Source organism: Amblyomma mixtum, chromosome 2 (genome assembly GCF_055824585.1).
Source record: "Amblyomma mixtum isolate Tamu chromosome 2, ASM5582458v1, whole genome shotgun sequence".
Lineage (NCBI taxonomy): Eukaryota > Metazoa > Arthropoda > Arachnida > Ixodida > Ixodidae > Amblyomma > Amblyomma mixtum.
Window position 1 is genome coordinate 40,291,056 of NC_143013.1, and position 12,967 is coordinate 40,304,022.

General features: G+C 43.2%; 1 protein-coding gene across 7 annotated transcripts in view; it reads right to left on the reverse strand.

Moving 5' to 3' along the window:
• Nucleotides 1-12,967, reverse strand: part of Itpr (Inositol 1,4,5,-trisphosphate receptor) — a 78,260-nt gene that overhangs the window by 38,006 nt on the left and 27,287 nt on the right. For all 7 annotated transcript variants that reach the window (XM_089571251.1, XM_089571254.1, XM_089571252.1 and 4 more), the window contains 9 exons: nt 11,999-12,223; nt 10,293-10,370; nt 8,549-8,689; nt 5,213-5,338; nt 4,281-4,481; nt 3,743-3,963; nt 2,326-2,482; nt 1,677-1,805; nt 789-909 (listed from right to left, as the gene is read on the reverse strand). In XM_089571251.1, the coding sequence (XP_089427377.1) occupies nt 789-909; nt 1,677-1,805; nt 2,326-2,482; nt 3,743-3,963; nt 4,281-4,481; nt 5,213-5,338; nt 8,549-8,689; nt 10,293-10,370; nt 11,999-12,223 (1,399 nt within the window). The remainder of the gene's footprint in view (nt 1-788; nt 910-1,676; nt 1,806-2,325; nt 2,483-3,742; nt 3,964-4,280; nt 4,482-5,212; nt 5,339-8,548; nt 8,690-10,292; nt 10,371-11,998; nt 12,224-12,967) is intronic.

The following is a 12,967-nucleotide window of genomic DNA, read 5'->3' on the forward strand; positions in this document are numbered from 1 at the left end:
GTCTAGTCAATGCACCAAAATCAATCACGCAGGATTGGAGCCTGTGCAAACCTTACCAAATTATAGGAGAGTAAAATAAGTGTTCATACCTTACTTGAAAGTTTATCTCTCAGCTACCCTGATCAGCCAAAGTACCAGGAAATTATTTCCAATACAGAAGACTTCTTACATTGTTTACCAGCTAACAATTTCAATTTTGTGTAGTTGTAACCTCCGATGAGTTTTCTAGTTACCGCCACTTCCACTCTGCCACCTCATGTATACTCCTTTTAAAATAACACTTGCAAAAAATGTCAGCAAGACATGTTTAATTAGCAATAAAATGCACTAAGATAACTGTCATCAAAGTCAGTTTTGTATTATAAGTCTTTCTTTTCTCTAATTACTTTAAACTCTCTCTTTTATTTAATTTTCCTTCCTTCATTTTATTGCTTCCAAAGCATTCACTCTTGTTTCACATTATATCTGCAATGTTTGTCAGCTATTGCTGTATCGACAGTACACTCAAACTTGATCGCACTATATTTGTCAGTATATAGACACACGCTAACCCTACAAATGCAGAGACAAGAAATCGAAGAAGTTCCCCATGCATTTATCCATAGTTCCTATTATTCTATTGCAGTAACTAAGCTCTTAAGAACAGACTTAAGATTAACAAAATAGAAAGAGTTGAAAGAGGAAACAAAATATGAAACTTATTTCACCAACATTAAACTGTTGCATGATAAAATAAAAACAACTGCAGCGAGGGGCTACAAAGGCGAAAAAAAAATAAAAGTGCAAACCTATCTCAGCCAGGGTACGTATGCAACCCTCAACGTTCATTCGCTGTTGAAGTGAAAGCCACGTGCAGGTAGACAACCGAAAAGCTGCTTGAAGAAGCCGCACAAACACGGGCTGGTGGGTCTGCAAAAAAGAGCACGATGTTTCCCTCACAAGGCACAACCACAGAGGCAGGCGTCAGCCACTAATCATGCCAGCAAAGCCACTTACCTGACCCTGGTTATAAGGGCAGCATGTTGAAAGAAACGCAAAGAAACACAGTACAAGGAATAAGCTCACTCACAATAAGATAGAAAACATGCGTGCAAGTCCGCAGCCATGCTGTCATGCTGTGAGCTTCATGAGAGTGCTGACTAGGACTGGACGTCCAAAGATTTTTGAAGAGCAATAAAATATATATGATGGGGCTAAAAAGTGAACCAGTAAAAAACTATACGCTGCTTAAGCACATGTGCTTGCATCAAGTTGTTCTGTCCCAAATCGGTTTCCCTCTTCTACATAACCTTCAACCTTCAAAGCACCTCTCCTGCGCTCATGCACCAAAAGGCACATTATTTTGGTGCAGACTACTGGAAGGAGGTGCCTTGTAAGAAAAGCACCACCTCACAATTATCAGCTCGACTGTGTCTGCATACGCCGTCGATCACACCAACTTTGCGTTTCAAGAAAAAAAGAACTGAAAGCATACTTAACGGGAACAAGCTGTCAAAACAAAGAAAGACACAAAATTAACCACTAACTTTAAATACAACACATAGGTTGTGGACCATGCAGAAAAATTCTCCTTGCAATGTACAAAAAAAAGAAAAGAAAGTGAGATTCCAACCTTCCAGGAACTTTGAAGTCTTTCTTCCTGTGCCTCATTGGATTGATACATACGGAAGTCTCACCTGTACAGTGGCACTCTGTTCTGAAAAAGGTGAGTTGAAGAAGGTGGTGATGATGTTCATGACTGAGTTGGTGACGTAGTTCTCTAACTGCTGGTCAGCATGACGCCGGTCGTGTGTAGCATTGCAGACCTGTTGAACGTAAGATTTAATATTTTAGCATAAGCATTTGCATGCTGAGTAGGCAGAGCAAGATGGCAACAAAAATGCGAGGAAGTGACAAATGTTGAGGAAAAAAAAAAGAATTTCCTCATCTGAAAGTGCACAATCACATAAAAAAATTTGTCTCATTTGTATGACCTACAAACAGGGTTCAGGATTATAAATGTAGCCTAGCGAAGACTAGCACCTATTCAGATCTGCTATAAAGACAAAAACTTGGAGATTCAAGGAAAGAAAGAGGCACCTCAAACTGCCCTCACACTCTCTGGGCACACCTGAATCCTACAAAATAGTTATAGCCATGTAGTCAAACTGTTATGCCATACAACACGGTCACCGCACTAACAAATGTTTGCATTCTTTTTGCTATCAACTGCAAAAACACAATGCAACACAGCAAACCAAAAGTAGGTCATTCCGCACGTTATGCGAGCATAAATTCCATAAGTGAGATTATCATATGTGGAACGGTATTAACAATAATACATGCCATGGCCACGTCGACAAGGAAGTTGTCAAAAAGTGTCCATATGTGATGGGATGCATAGATCTCCTTCATTTCCACTTCCGTATCAATGAAACAGTGTGAGAGGAAGTTGATGTAGGCATCTTTGACTTCAGGAAGACAGTCAGGATGGGATACAACCCTGCACAAAAGTCATGCACAGTAGCTGAGGGCAAACAAACAGCATGGTGTTAAACTACACGTGCAACTTTCGGTGTTAAGTATTTAGATGGTTAATAGCACCCTAGATGAGTACCAATGTTATATAAATGAGCACGCTATTCAAATCAAACAAACCTGTATCACCTTTCTGTAAATGTAAGGAAACCAGTTAAGCTTTTTTATCAAAAACATGCAAAACCATGGACTGCCTCAATAGGGTTTCTTCTGAAGGCAGTTTTAGCAGGAGGGCAGTTGAAAAGTTCTCCCTTGGCTTGTAGACCTGAAAGGCTCTAACTAATTCAGATGATGTTGGAAAAAAATAAAAATGGTCCAATCTTTTCAACATAGTCCAGTGTTTGATATTTTCAGAAAGCCTTCTATGAAAACAACTAAGGTTACAGTGATTAAATTTACTGGTTTGGTTTATTGGGGTTTAACGTCCCAAAGCGACTGAGGCTATGAGAGACGCCGTAGTGGAGGGCTCCGGAAATTTCGACCACCTGGGGTTCTTTAACGTGCACTGACATCGCACAGTACACGGGCCTCGAATTTCTCCTCCAAAGAAATTCAGCCGCCGCAGCCGGGATCGAACCCGCGTCTTTCGGGACAGCAGCCGAGCACCATAGCCACTGAGCCACCGCGGCGGCTAAATTTACTGGTGTCAGAAACAAGTTACTATTGTCGAAGTGAGAGTCATCAGAGTCAGTTTTATTGCTTGGCCTGAACTAGAAAAAAAAATCCACATTTTCACATTTTTTTCGCGGCCCCATCCAGCTTCTCATGTCAGTGAAATATGAACACACAAAGCACATGAAGTGAAGCACACGCACACAAGATGTCACTTCCCTTTGCTGTTAAGGTCTAGATGAGCATTTTAAAGTGATTTAGACAGCCCACCCAACCATTGACCGGTAAAATTTCAATTGAGAGAAACTAATTTTTGGCTCACCAGAACTGCCGTCTTTCATCAGACACCACAATGTGACCTCCTCAGTAACTCTCACTGAGCTCCTCCGCTCAACTCCTTTTATTGAACTCATTACCAAACCTCTTTAAGTAATCTTGACTCTATAGTAGCGACGGCAGAGCCTTTGCTAAATGCAGATGCTCCTATGCTCTCAGGAATATGGGCACCAATGCACCAATTCTTGTGCGCAGCTTGCAGGGTGACCACAAGAAAACCGTACATCTGGCACCATTCCCCGAAGGCAGCCAGGCAAACAAAAGAGGCTGAGCGTACCTGCAGATGTCGTCGAGGGAGAGCAGAGAGTGGCACTTTATCTCAGTGAAGACATTTTTCCCCTCGGTGCAACTGGCGAGGAGCCGGACCAGATCAATGTGGTAGCGTAGAGGTCCGCCAGGGTCAAGCCGCTGCCTCTCGGAGCGCATAAGCTCCACCAGCTGCTCCGAGGAGCCTTTGTCGTTGTAGAGTACCAGGGCCTCTTCGCCTGCACCCACCAGCTGCACAAGCGTGCAGGGGTACCAATCTTATATGAGCTGGCAACCACTTGGCACAGCGGTGGCCAAGTAGAATATCATCAGTGCACGTGTTCCTGGTCCGATGGGCAAAACATGCGCTCATGTACTTTTCCACTACTCCCGTGTTCTCCATGGTTCTACGACATACTTCGAAAAGTGTGCCAAATACAACGCGCAGATGCACAGCTGCACTTCTTTTATCAGCAAAAGACGTGCTTTCATTCAACCTGCTCTGACTTTTGTGTCTATCAGAGCCTTTTCTCCACATGTCAGGATCACAGGACAATGTGTGTACAGACCTCCTGCATGACCATGTCTTGGCACTTGCGGACGTACTGCCCCTCGGCCTTGACAACCGTCTGGAGGAACTGCAAGTACTGGACATGACGGCCATGGGTCTCAATGCAGTGCACAAAGTGCTGCACCACTCGCTCGGTCACCTCGCTGCACAGTGCTACGTTGTCCTTGAAAACACTGCACAGTGTTTGGGCCTCCAGTAACTGCACACAAGAAAATGAGCGCCACTGCAGCATCACACAGGACACGGCCACACTGCAATCCTCTAAAAGTACGCAGTCAAAGAAACCCAAGCAAAAGTGGACAAAAGGTACTGGCACAGCATTCAGTCAGGATCTGTTCTCTGGAGGCCAAGTTCACCGTTAACTCAGCATTGCATTTTAAGTCTCCTGGAACAAGCAAACGTGCAATTTTTCCCTTCATTGCTTGTTGTTGCCTCCATGATGCTTAAGCATTGGCTTGGCTTTGTTTTCAAGACAGCCTAGCAGCTTTAAGTGATGCCAAGCTTAAATACCACAAAGCCCGCATCGTCGAGGAAACACTGAAATAAGCCAGAAAGCAGGCTAGCAATTTCGTGACTTTTAACTGTGACGAAAGTTTTCTACGATAGACATGAGCCATGGGACCAACTCTCACTGATGCACAAACTTTTAAATTAGATGCTTCCATTTCAACACAGTATTTCATTCTTGGCTTGAGATGCCAAAAATTGTACCAATTAATGATGACCTCTTTAGTTCAACTACAAGAACAAAGCCCCTCATTTACCCAGCTGATCTTGTTCAGGCACCTTTGCCCAGCTTCTAAAATACCAACTGCAATTTTCTGCTTCGCATCCACTCCTGACACAGTAAAGCAACATGCCAAAAGGTGACCACCATGCATCCATCCAGACGAAGGCAGACAGCCCCAACAAACTTATTTTTCTACTCACACCTGGAGTGAGGAAAAGGTCAATGTGCTTGTGCAGCAGCCCCTGGTTCTGGTGATTTCCTAGGCAGAAGTGCTGCAGGAAGTCGTGCGCCAACCGCATCACCTCGCTCATGCGTACATCTTCTTTCTGCAAGGCAAAAGAAAATGGCCCAGCATGGTTTGGGATGCACCACAACCTAGATGCCAAGTGCTAAATGTATGGCTTTATAGATGCCACATATTTGCAGTCTCTGAATGCCACCTTGTAAATGACTCCAGCAAATGAATATTCTTTATTCAAACAACCCGCCTTACATTTTTTTTATCTCTGAAGCATATTTTTATCAGCTTCTCTGCTTTCTGGACAACTTCACAAAATAGTTTGAATGACTACTATGACAGCATATAATTTGATAAAAAGATTTCAGAATTCCATTCTTTTGTGCCTTCTTGCGTGTTTTATCTTAAAAAAAAAATAAAACAGTCAGTTAAATTTATGGCATATGAAAGCGCAGTGTCTTTTATTTATATGAAAGTTTCATAGTCACATGTAAAAAAAGTTTTTTATTGTTTTTTTTTTAACACCAGGTTTCGCTACACTTGCAAACTTAAAATAACGGCCACGATGTGAAAAAATTTTTTAGGCAAAAACAAGTATATACGGTAATGTTTGCTATAGTAATGCAATAGCCAATGAATTTAAAAAAAAAAAGAAAATGGCTGAGCAAGAAAGCCTGGGTCAGTTGGTGTGGAATGACCCATGAGTACTTGCCTTGTACTTTTTGTTTTGTGCTTTTTTGTATTGTGTTTATTGTGCCCCTCCTGCCAGGGCCCTTCACTGGGCCTGCAGTATGTCCTAAATAAATAAATAAATAAAATAATAAATGACCCATCTGGCTCTAGTAAATTCTCAACACAGGAAACTTTTTATAGGCTTCTTGCCTTTATTTACTTATGGTTGTAAAATAGATTACAGATGCTCATTTCATAGTTGTGGCATTCATTCGTAGTCTTTCTACAGCAGTTTTTTTTGTTTTTCTGTCACACTCTAGTTGCTTTGGGACTGTGCTAATATCCCACAGCAACAGTGATTAGATTACTTTTGCTCCCCATGCTTGAAACTGAATTCGCTGCTCTGTGCTTTCTTCATGTGATGGCCAAGCATTTAGGCCCTTGGCTATGTGAACAAACAATGCGAGTTTTTCTGTAAAATTTACGAACAGAAATGTGGTCCAGACACTACACAAGTTCCTTCTATTTTTCTTTTCTTGCCTCCCAATTGAGCAGGCTCAACTACTAAGGGCCCTACCTAGTAAGTGGGGAAGTAGCCCTATATCTTTTCTGAACATAAGATGCCCTACAGACATGAGATGCTTTCTGAACCTTCTGAGTATTTCTGGCCGACCTCTTTGCCTTCGTTTCATTAAATTTATCTATCTATCTATCTATGAGATGCTGGTATAAGTAGAAGAGCTCATGCTCCGCAAAATGGTCAGTTAACAGGCATAACAAAGCACCACATGACACTTTTACCCACAGCATGGCCACTTTGTCTATAGCACTGTCTGGAATCAGAATTTTATCATATCACTTGATGCTTGAACAGCAGAAGAATGGTAGTAATCTAAACGTTTGCCTAGAACGTTCAAATGACGCGTTTTTTATGCATTTATGTGAACCAATGCTGCCTGGCAGGCATGATATAGCTTTTAAAGAAATGAGAAGTTAAACGCAATCCATGGGAATGTGCAAGCATGATAAAGCCAGGTTTCTAGCCCTAGGCCACCCGTAATTGACAGAAGTGCACAGATGATTGTGCATGCATGATAAGTTGCTTGGTTGCATGGGATTGAATGGAAGCAAAGGAAAGTGCAGTGCTGTGTAAGTGCGATGCACTGTGTTGCATGTCACGGTGATAGTAAAAGAGACCAAAAGAGGCCAAAAATAAAAGAGCAAAGAAGGCAGAAAACAAAGCACATGCAAACTTCAGCATAAAAGAAGCTTGGCTGCAGCTGCACTAATGCAAGCAATAACACCAAGTGATCATGTAGTGCCTTTATGAGAAAATGATTTCAGAGGAGAAAAGTAAATGGTGTGCGGTGGTCAAGGCAGTCATCTGATTTTAACCCACTAGACTGTCCTCAGATGAAAAACAATGATGCGACCAGCAGTAGCCTAAAGCTTCGCTGCCTATAGCAGGAATGGGTAAATGTAGACCAGGCAGTCCTATCGATTCTGCTGCAGCATGTGCCTCATCAATGTCAAGCAGTCATCAATGCAAAGAGCACTCCCTGCTTTGGTCCTTTTCCTTTAGTTCCTTTCTTTTAGTCACCGAGAGCTCCTTATTCTACTATCACATACATCACCGAAAGTCACTGGCAACATTATGAAAAGCTAACTGCATTTTAAAAATGCATCCGTTCTCCATATCTTCACCAATGTTAAGAGTACGTCAATTAAGCATGTTGCCTTGCAAATCCACCTGTTTTTAGATTTTAAAAATCCTTAACATCAAAATGCCAAATGTCTCATAGTTCAATCTTCACTGTACCTCAATGCATGCATTTCTGCTTACCTTTCCATCATTAAACATCTGCAAAGCATATAATAAGCTATTATCAATACATTTTGTTAATTCACACATGTGTCACCACAATAAGCAAAGTTATATTTTACTCGGGTACTACACACAACACTGCTTCTTGGTGGCAATACAAAAAAAAAAAAAAGACTACCTTTCAAAAGAAATAGCCATTCAGACTTCTGTGATCTAACAAAAGGCTGCAAGATCAGGTGCACTACAAATTTAAAATAATGACACAGGTTCGTTCTTTTGAAGTAAAAGAGAGATAAAAAAACGATAGAGATAAAAAGCAAATAAACCATAAAACTTAAGAGTAGCTAAGTCTCTCTCTGGCTTCCCTTCACATTTTGTTGACAGCAGTCAATCTTTATTCAAACTAAAGAAAGCTCCTCAGTCAGAAACCTTTGGCATGAAACATTTAACTAACCTAACTCCCTTAAGCAAGGATGCACATTTTGCAGTAGGTTTCTCATACAGTGTTTTTGTTTTCAAAGCATTCAATAAACAGGAGACAAACAAAAAGCACAGAAGCCAGACAGCTGCAAACGAACAATGAAAACAGAAGTATTTAACTCTCCTTTTTCTATTCCTTTGTTTCGTTATGACAACTGACCAGCTGTGCAATGAGCTGCAGGCAAGCAAAGGCAGTGAATGAAGCAAAGTGCGAGGGACAGAGACAAACACGCAGCATCGCCATTTAAGGAAGACAAAAAAACTCAGCTGCAGTTCAGCGCATGCATTCCACAAGACCTGGGAAAGTCTGTCCTTCTTTACCTTGTCGTAAGGAATTTGCAGCAGCTGGAGAACAACAGCGTGTGCTCCCATGTTGCGGAGCAACCGCTGCTCGTGCTTGCGAGGCCGCTTGGTTCCGCCTGGCCCCATCTGGTAGCACAGCTTCGTGAAGCGCTCCAGTATCTGAAAAACCACACGCACCCTTACATTTGGGCAGCATCACAGTACATTTTCCTTTAGTCCAGTTATTTGTCAAAAGAAGTGCTCACACTTTGTAAGAATATGTTTCCAAAAGTCCATTCTGAAGTTTCAAATAGTACTGATGCGTGCAACCTCAGAAAAAAAAAGACCACTGCAAAGTTCCCTGACGTATGGACACCCACTCGATAGTATTTTTATTTTACTGGTAAAAATTCACCACCAGAAGCTTCAATTTTTATCAATAACCTACACAGCAGGCGAAGCAAAAAAAAACATAGATTAATCATTTACTTTATTTATCAATATACCATAAATTAAAGTCAGGTTGATTCTGCCAGAAATGAGAGAAAACGTTTGATTGCACAAAGTCCAGTGAGCAGCAATCTGCTGTTAGTTATTCAGCTAACTGATGAGCTACCAAAGAATGAATTCATGGCTGCAAGGTGATGCAATCCATTCTGCCCAGACTGCAGGCTGATAATGCAGCTGCTGATGCACCATCATCAGAAGATGATGATGCATCAAAAGAGAACATACGTTTACTCATGAAAAAAACAGGATGCCCCTGAAACAGAATTCGCGCCAGTTGCGATTTTCCCCAGCAGTGGTTGGGCCCGGCGGCGGGGACTCCGTCCTAAGCATCCCGACGCGCACCCCCCCCCCACCCCCCCTCCTCACGCACGCACTTCTCGCTGTCTGGTCTCCGACGATGAGAAAGCAGTTGTCTGGCCAGTGACCTCCTGTACGCGGAATTACGGCTCGAGCGTCTGCGGGGCCAGCCGGGGCTCGGCGCGGGACGTTTCGGCGCGACAGTTTACGTTTCGTCACCGCCTCTGATTCGCCGGTCCCGGGCCCCGGGCTGTCTGGGGATGGTGAGGGAGAGAGGGGCACACCACGGGGGGGACTGTGGAATGCGGCGGAGAGCAGTCGAGGTGGAGATCTTAGATGTGGCGGTGTGCTGACTAACCGCGCGTGTGTGTGAAGTGTCAGCCGAGAGGTGGTCGGCTCATCGCGAAGTGTCTGGGCAACAAGTAGCGACTTCGGGGACCCGACATCGACAGCCCAACGCCTATCTCGGACCGGACCTCAACCACCCGGACAGCTAAGCCCCCGCCACTCCCACATTTAAGAACTATAGCCTAAATTCTTTCCTTTAAAAGTGCCTTGTATTTGTATTTCCTCTCGCCTGTCAGATTTGATACTGGGCGTCAAAGCTAAAATTTGTTCCGTCTGTCCTGTGTTTGCGCTGTGCTGTTCTTGATGAATTGGTGAAAGTGTTGTTCTCTTTGTTAATTAAATTATATTCACTCTCATTCCCGACTCCTGTGTCGTGCCTCCGGTCAGTGGCTGGTCAGGCGTGGACCTATCGCCGGTTAGCCACTCGGTCCTGCTTAAGATCTGGCACCTGGGTGGAGGTGTTTGTCTCTCCTCCCCTAGAATTGGTAACAGAGAGTGTGGAGCCCATTGGTGGCGTGCTCCCACTTCGTGACAGCCCCCTGCCGCAAAAAATATGCAGAGTGATATGATTACACTGGGCACAACACCAGTGGACAAGCAATGCTCAGCATAATAAAGCATAGCCCACCTGACGGATGGTTGAATAGTTGTCTGTTGCTGCTGGCGTGCCTTCAAGTTCCCCAGCCTCCTTAGCTGGAACAAGTTCCTGGGCAAAAAGACAAACGTACCTGTGATGCTGATTTCACAAACTGTGAAACAGAATAACCTCAACCGCATAAACAGAGATGCTTGGAGTATGCTACACTGTAGTTTGCTAACAGCTAGTCCTAACTGCTACAAATTGCAAACTGCACTGTGCTTCAGAAACCAAAACTGTACTTGCCAGAAGAGGCTGAGGACAGTTCAACCTAAGGCCCTTCAGATTTCAAATATTGGCAACTTTAATAAACAATCGCACCATGACGCAAAGTATTTCATGCTTAACTCCCCTTGGCTCCCATTTATGTTTACAGCAGGAGTAAAGGATGCTGAAACTGTCTAATGCTGTTTACTAATCAATACAATACATATAAATACATAAACGAAGAAACCAAGACAAGTGTGTTGAATATAGACAACAGTTTCATACACCTGCTTTTACTCATAATAAGAACAATGCTGATGTTTACAAGCAACACTTGTGTGATTGTGTATACAGTCGAGCGCACTTACAACAGCTGCAGTTATATCAAACACTCGCTTATTACAAACGAGGGTAGTGCTAGCATCAAGATATGTATTCGAGTAATAGCACTGCGTCTCAGACACAATGAACAACTCTGACAGCACAACTAGGTTAGAGCGAACAAGGAGGCGCCGCAAATTCGCCTCCACCCTTAAAAAACACACGCTTACCCCTAGACCAAAAAGCGTTTCCTGGCTACCATGACATCCACTACCCCCTTTTAACACAACCAGGTGACATCAAGAAAGCAATAAAAAGTCTGCATTGAAACCACCAACCAAGCGCGCACTGACAGGCTGCAGTGTCAGTCCGTGCATACACTTGTGCCGGTTGGTATATGGAGAGTAGAAGGATGGCGCGTGCGAAACAAGAGCAGCACTGAAAGCACAGAACAACTGCACACAGCCGGTGATCAAGTAATGGCAGCTATCTGAGATCTTGACTGTCAGTCACACAGTATGCCTTCTGGCCCAGCCAGTTCTCTGACTTTTGAGCTGCTGCCAGGCAGAAGCAGCGCACATACAACAGGCAGTGTAATTGATACATTCTGTGTGCACTTGCCTTACGCAGCTTCGTTGCTGCATTTGTACAAATTTGTTGAGGGTCAAAGATGGAGAGGCCAACCTACGACAAGTTGCCATGAACGCTCACATCGCAATAAGTGATACTGCATCCCTTAAGCAGCTCGGTGGCAGAAATTATTTCATCAAGAAGTACGTGACTACTTCGCAGTGCTTGGAAAGCGGTGTTATACAGCCTGCATGAAAAAGAAGCCCTGCATAACACGCCTTTTCATGAAAGATATGCAAATTTTGCCTGACTTAACCTTTTTCGCAATAATAGGGTAAGTCCACTTACTACGAACCTCAACTACAACGAAGGTGGTCCCCATGACCGTTGAGTTTGTTAAAAGTGGGCTCGGCTGTATATACGCGAAGATATCATCAAGCGGTGAATGGGGGTGAAACGATAAAAAGTAAAAACTGCAGCAGTATAAAGAAATATTAATATGAATATCATCGTGAATATAAACTTGAGCAGCAATATGCAAACAGCGGGGACATAAAACAAGTTTAAGAATGTGAATGTGTGATCAGGTCAAGCCTCACAGGACGCAGTGAGTCGCCCTGTAAGACGAGCCTCTTGTCAAGCTCCTGGTCATGGTCTGGGTCCTCGTCGCGTGCCTTGAAGACCCACAGCTCAGACTTCTCCACCAGATTGCGCAACTTATCCAGATCAGCCTTGATCTGCTTGTAGTTGTCCACATCACTAGCAGACACAAGCAGCTGCACCTGCTTGAATGCCTGCAGCACCTCCTGGCGCTGAGTGAAGTGCTGCACGAGGAAAACATCACAAGTTCTTTCAGTCAGGGCTAGAAGATTTCCTTTGAGTGAAAAAAAAGGACAGCTCTAAATCAGCAGTTTTTTTTTTTTTTTTTTACAGCAGCAAATAAGACGGAATCAGGATTGTGCAGCTTGGGTGAAGCTGTCCCAGTCTATTTCAAGTAGGCTATTCTTCAGAAATCTAACGCCCAGAAAGATATGGTTACAAATTAGACAGGGCTATTAGGACACAGTTTTGACACTACCTAAATATCCTATGCATGAAGTAAAATTTCAAAGTAGAATCTTCAGTAAAGTGCCAGACCTTTCAATAAAATTCATACGCAATAAACTCACATGCGCTGCACTAGGAAAGACTTTTGTGTACCTCAGTACCTCAGTACCACTTTTCACATCAAGGTTCTGTTGCTTTTAATACCTTCGACATTACAAGAACAAAAAAAAAAAGACTGCACCAAAATTACTGTAACTTCTAGGCTTACAAAGCGCAGTAACTTCAAGCTGCTGTACAAATGAACAGGAGGGCCCATCAAAACATGAAAAGCACTGTGGAAAAGACAAGTTGCACCTCCTAGTGACAACAGCTGTGTTAGCAAACTGCCACAAAAACTGCAGATCACCACTTGCTCACTATGAGATGCATATAAAATCAAAGACTTTGAAATAAGTGCAGTAAACTGGTGTGACAGATGATTAGCTTAAAGGTGCACTGAAGAGGAATCTGAACTTGTCTTT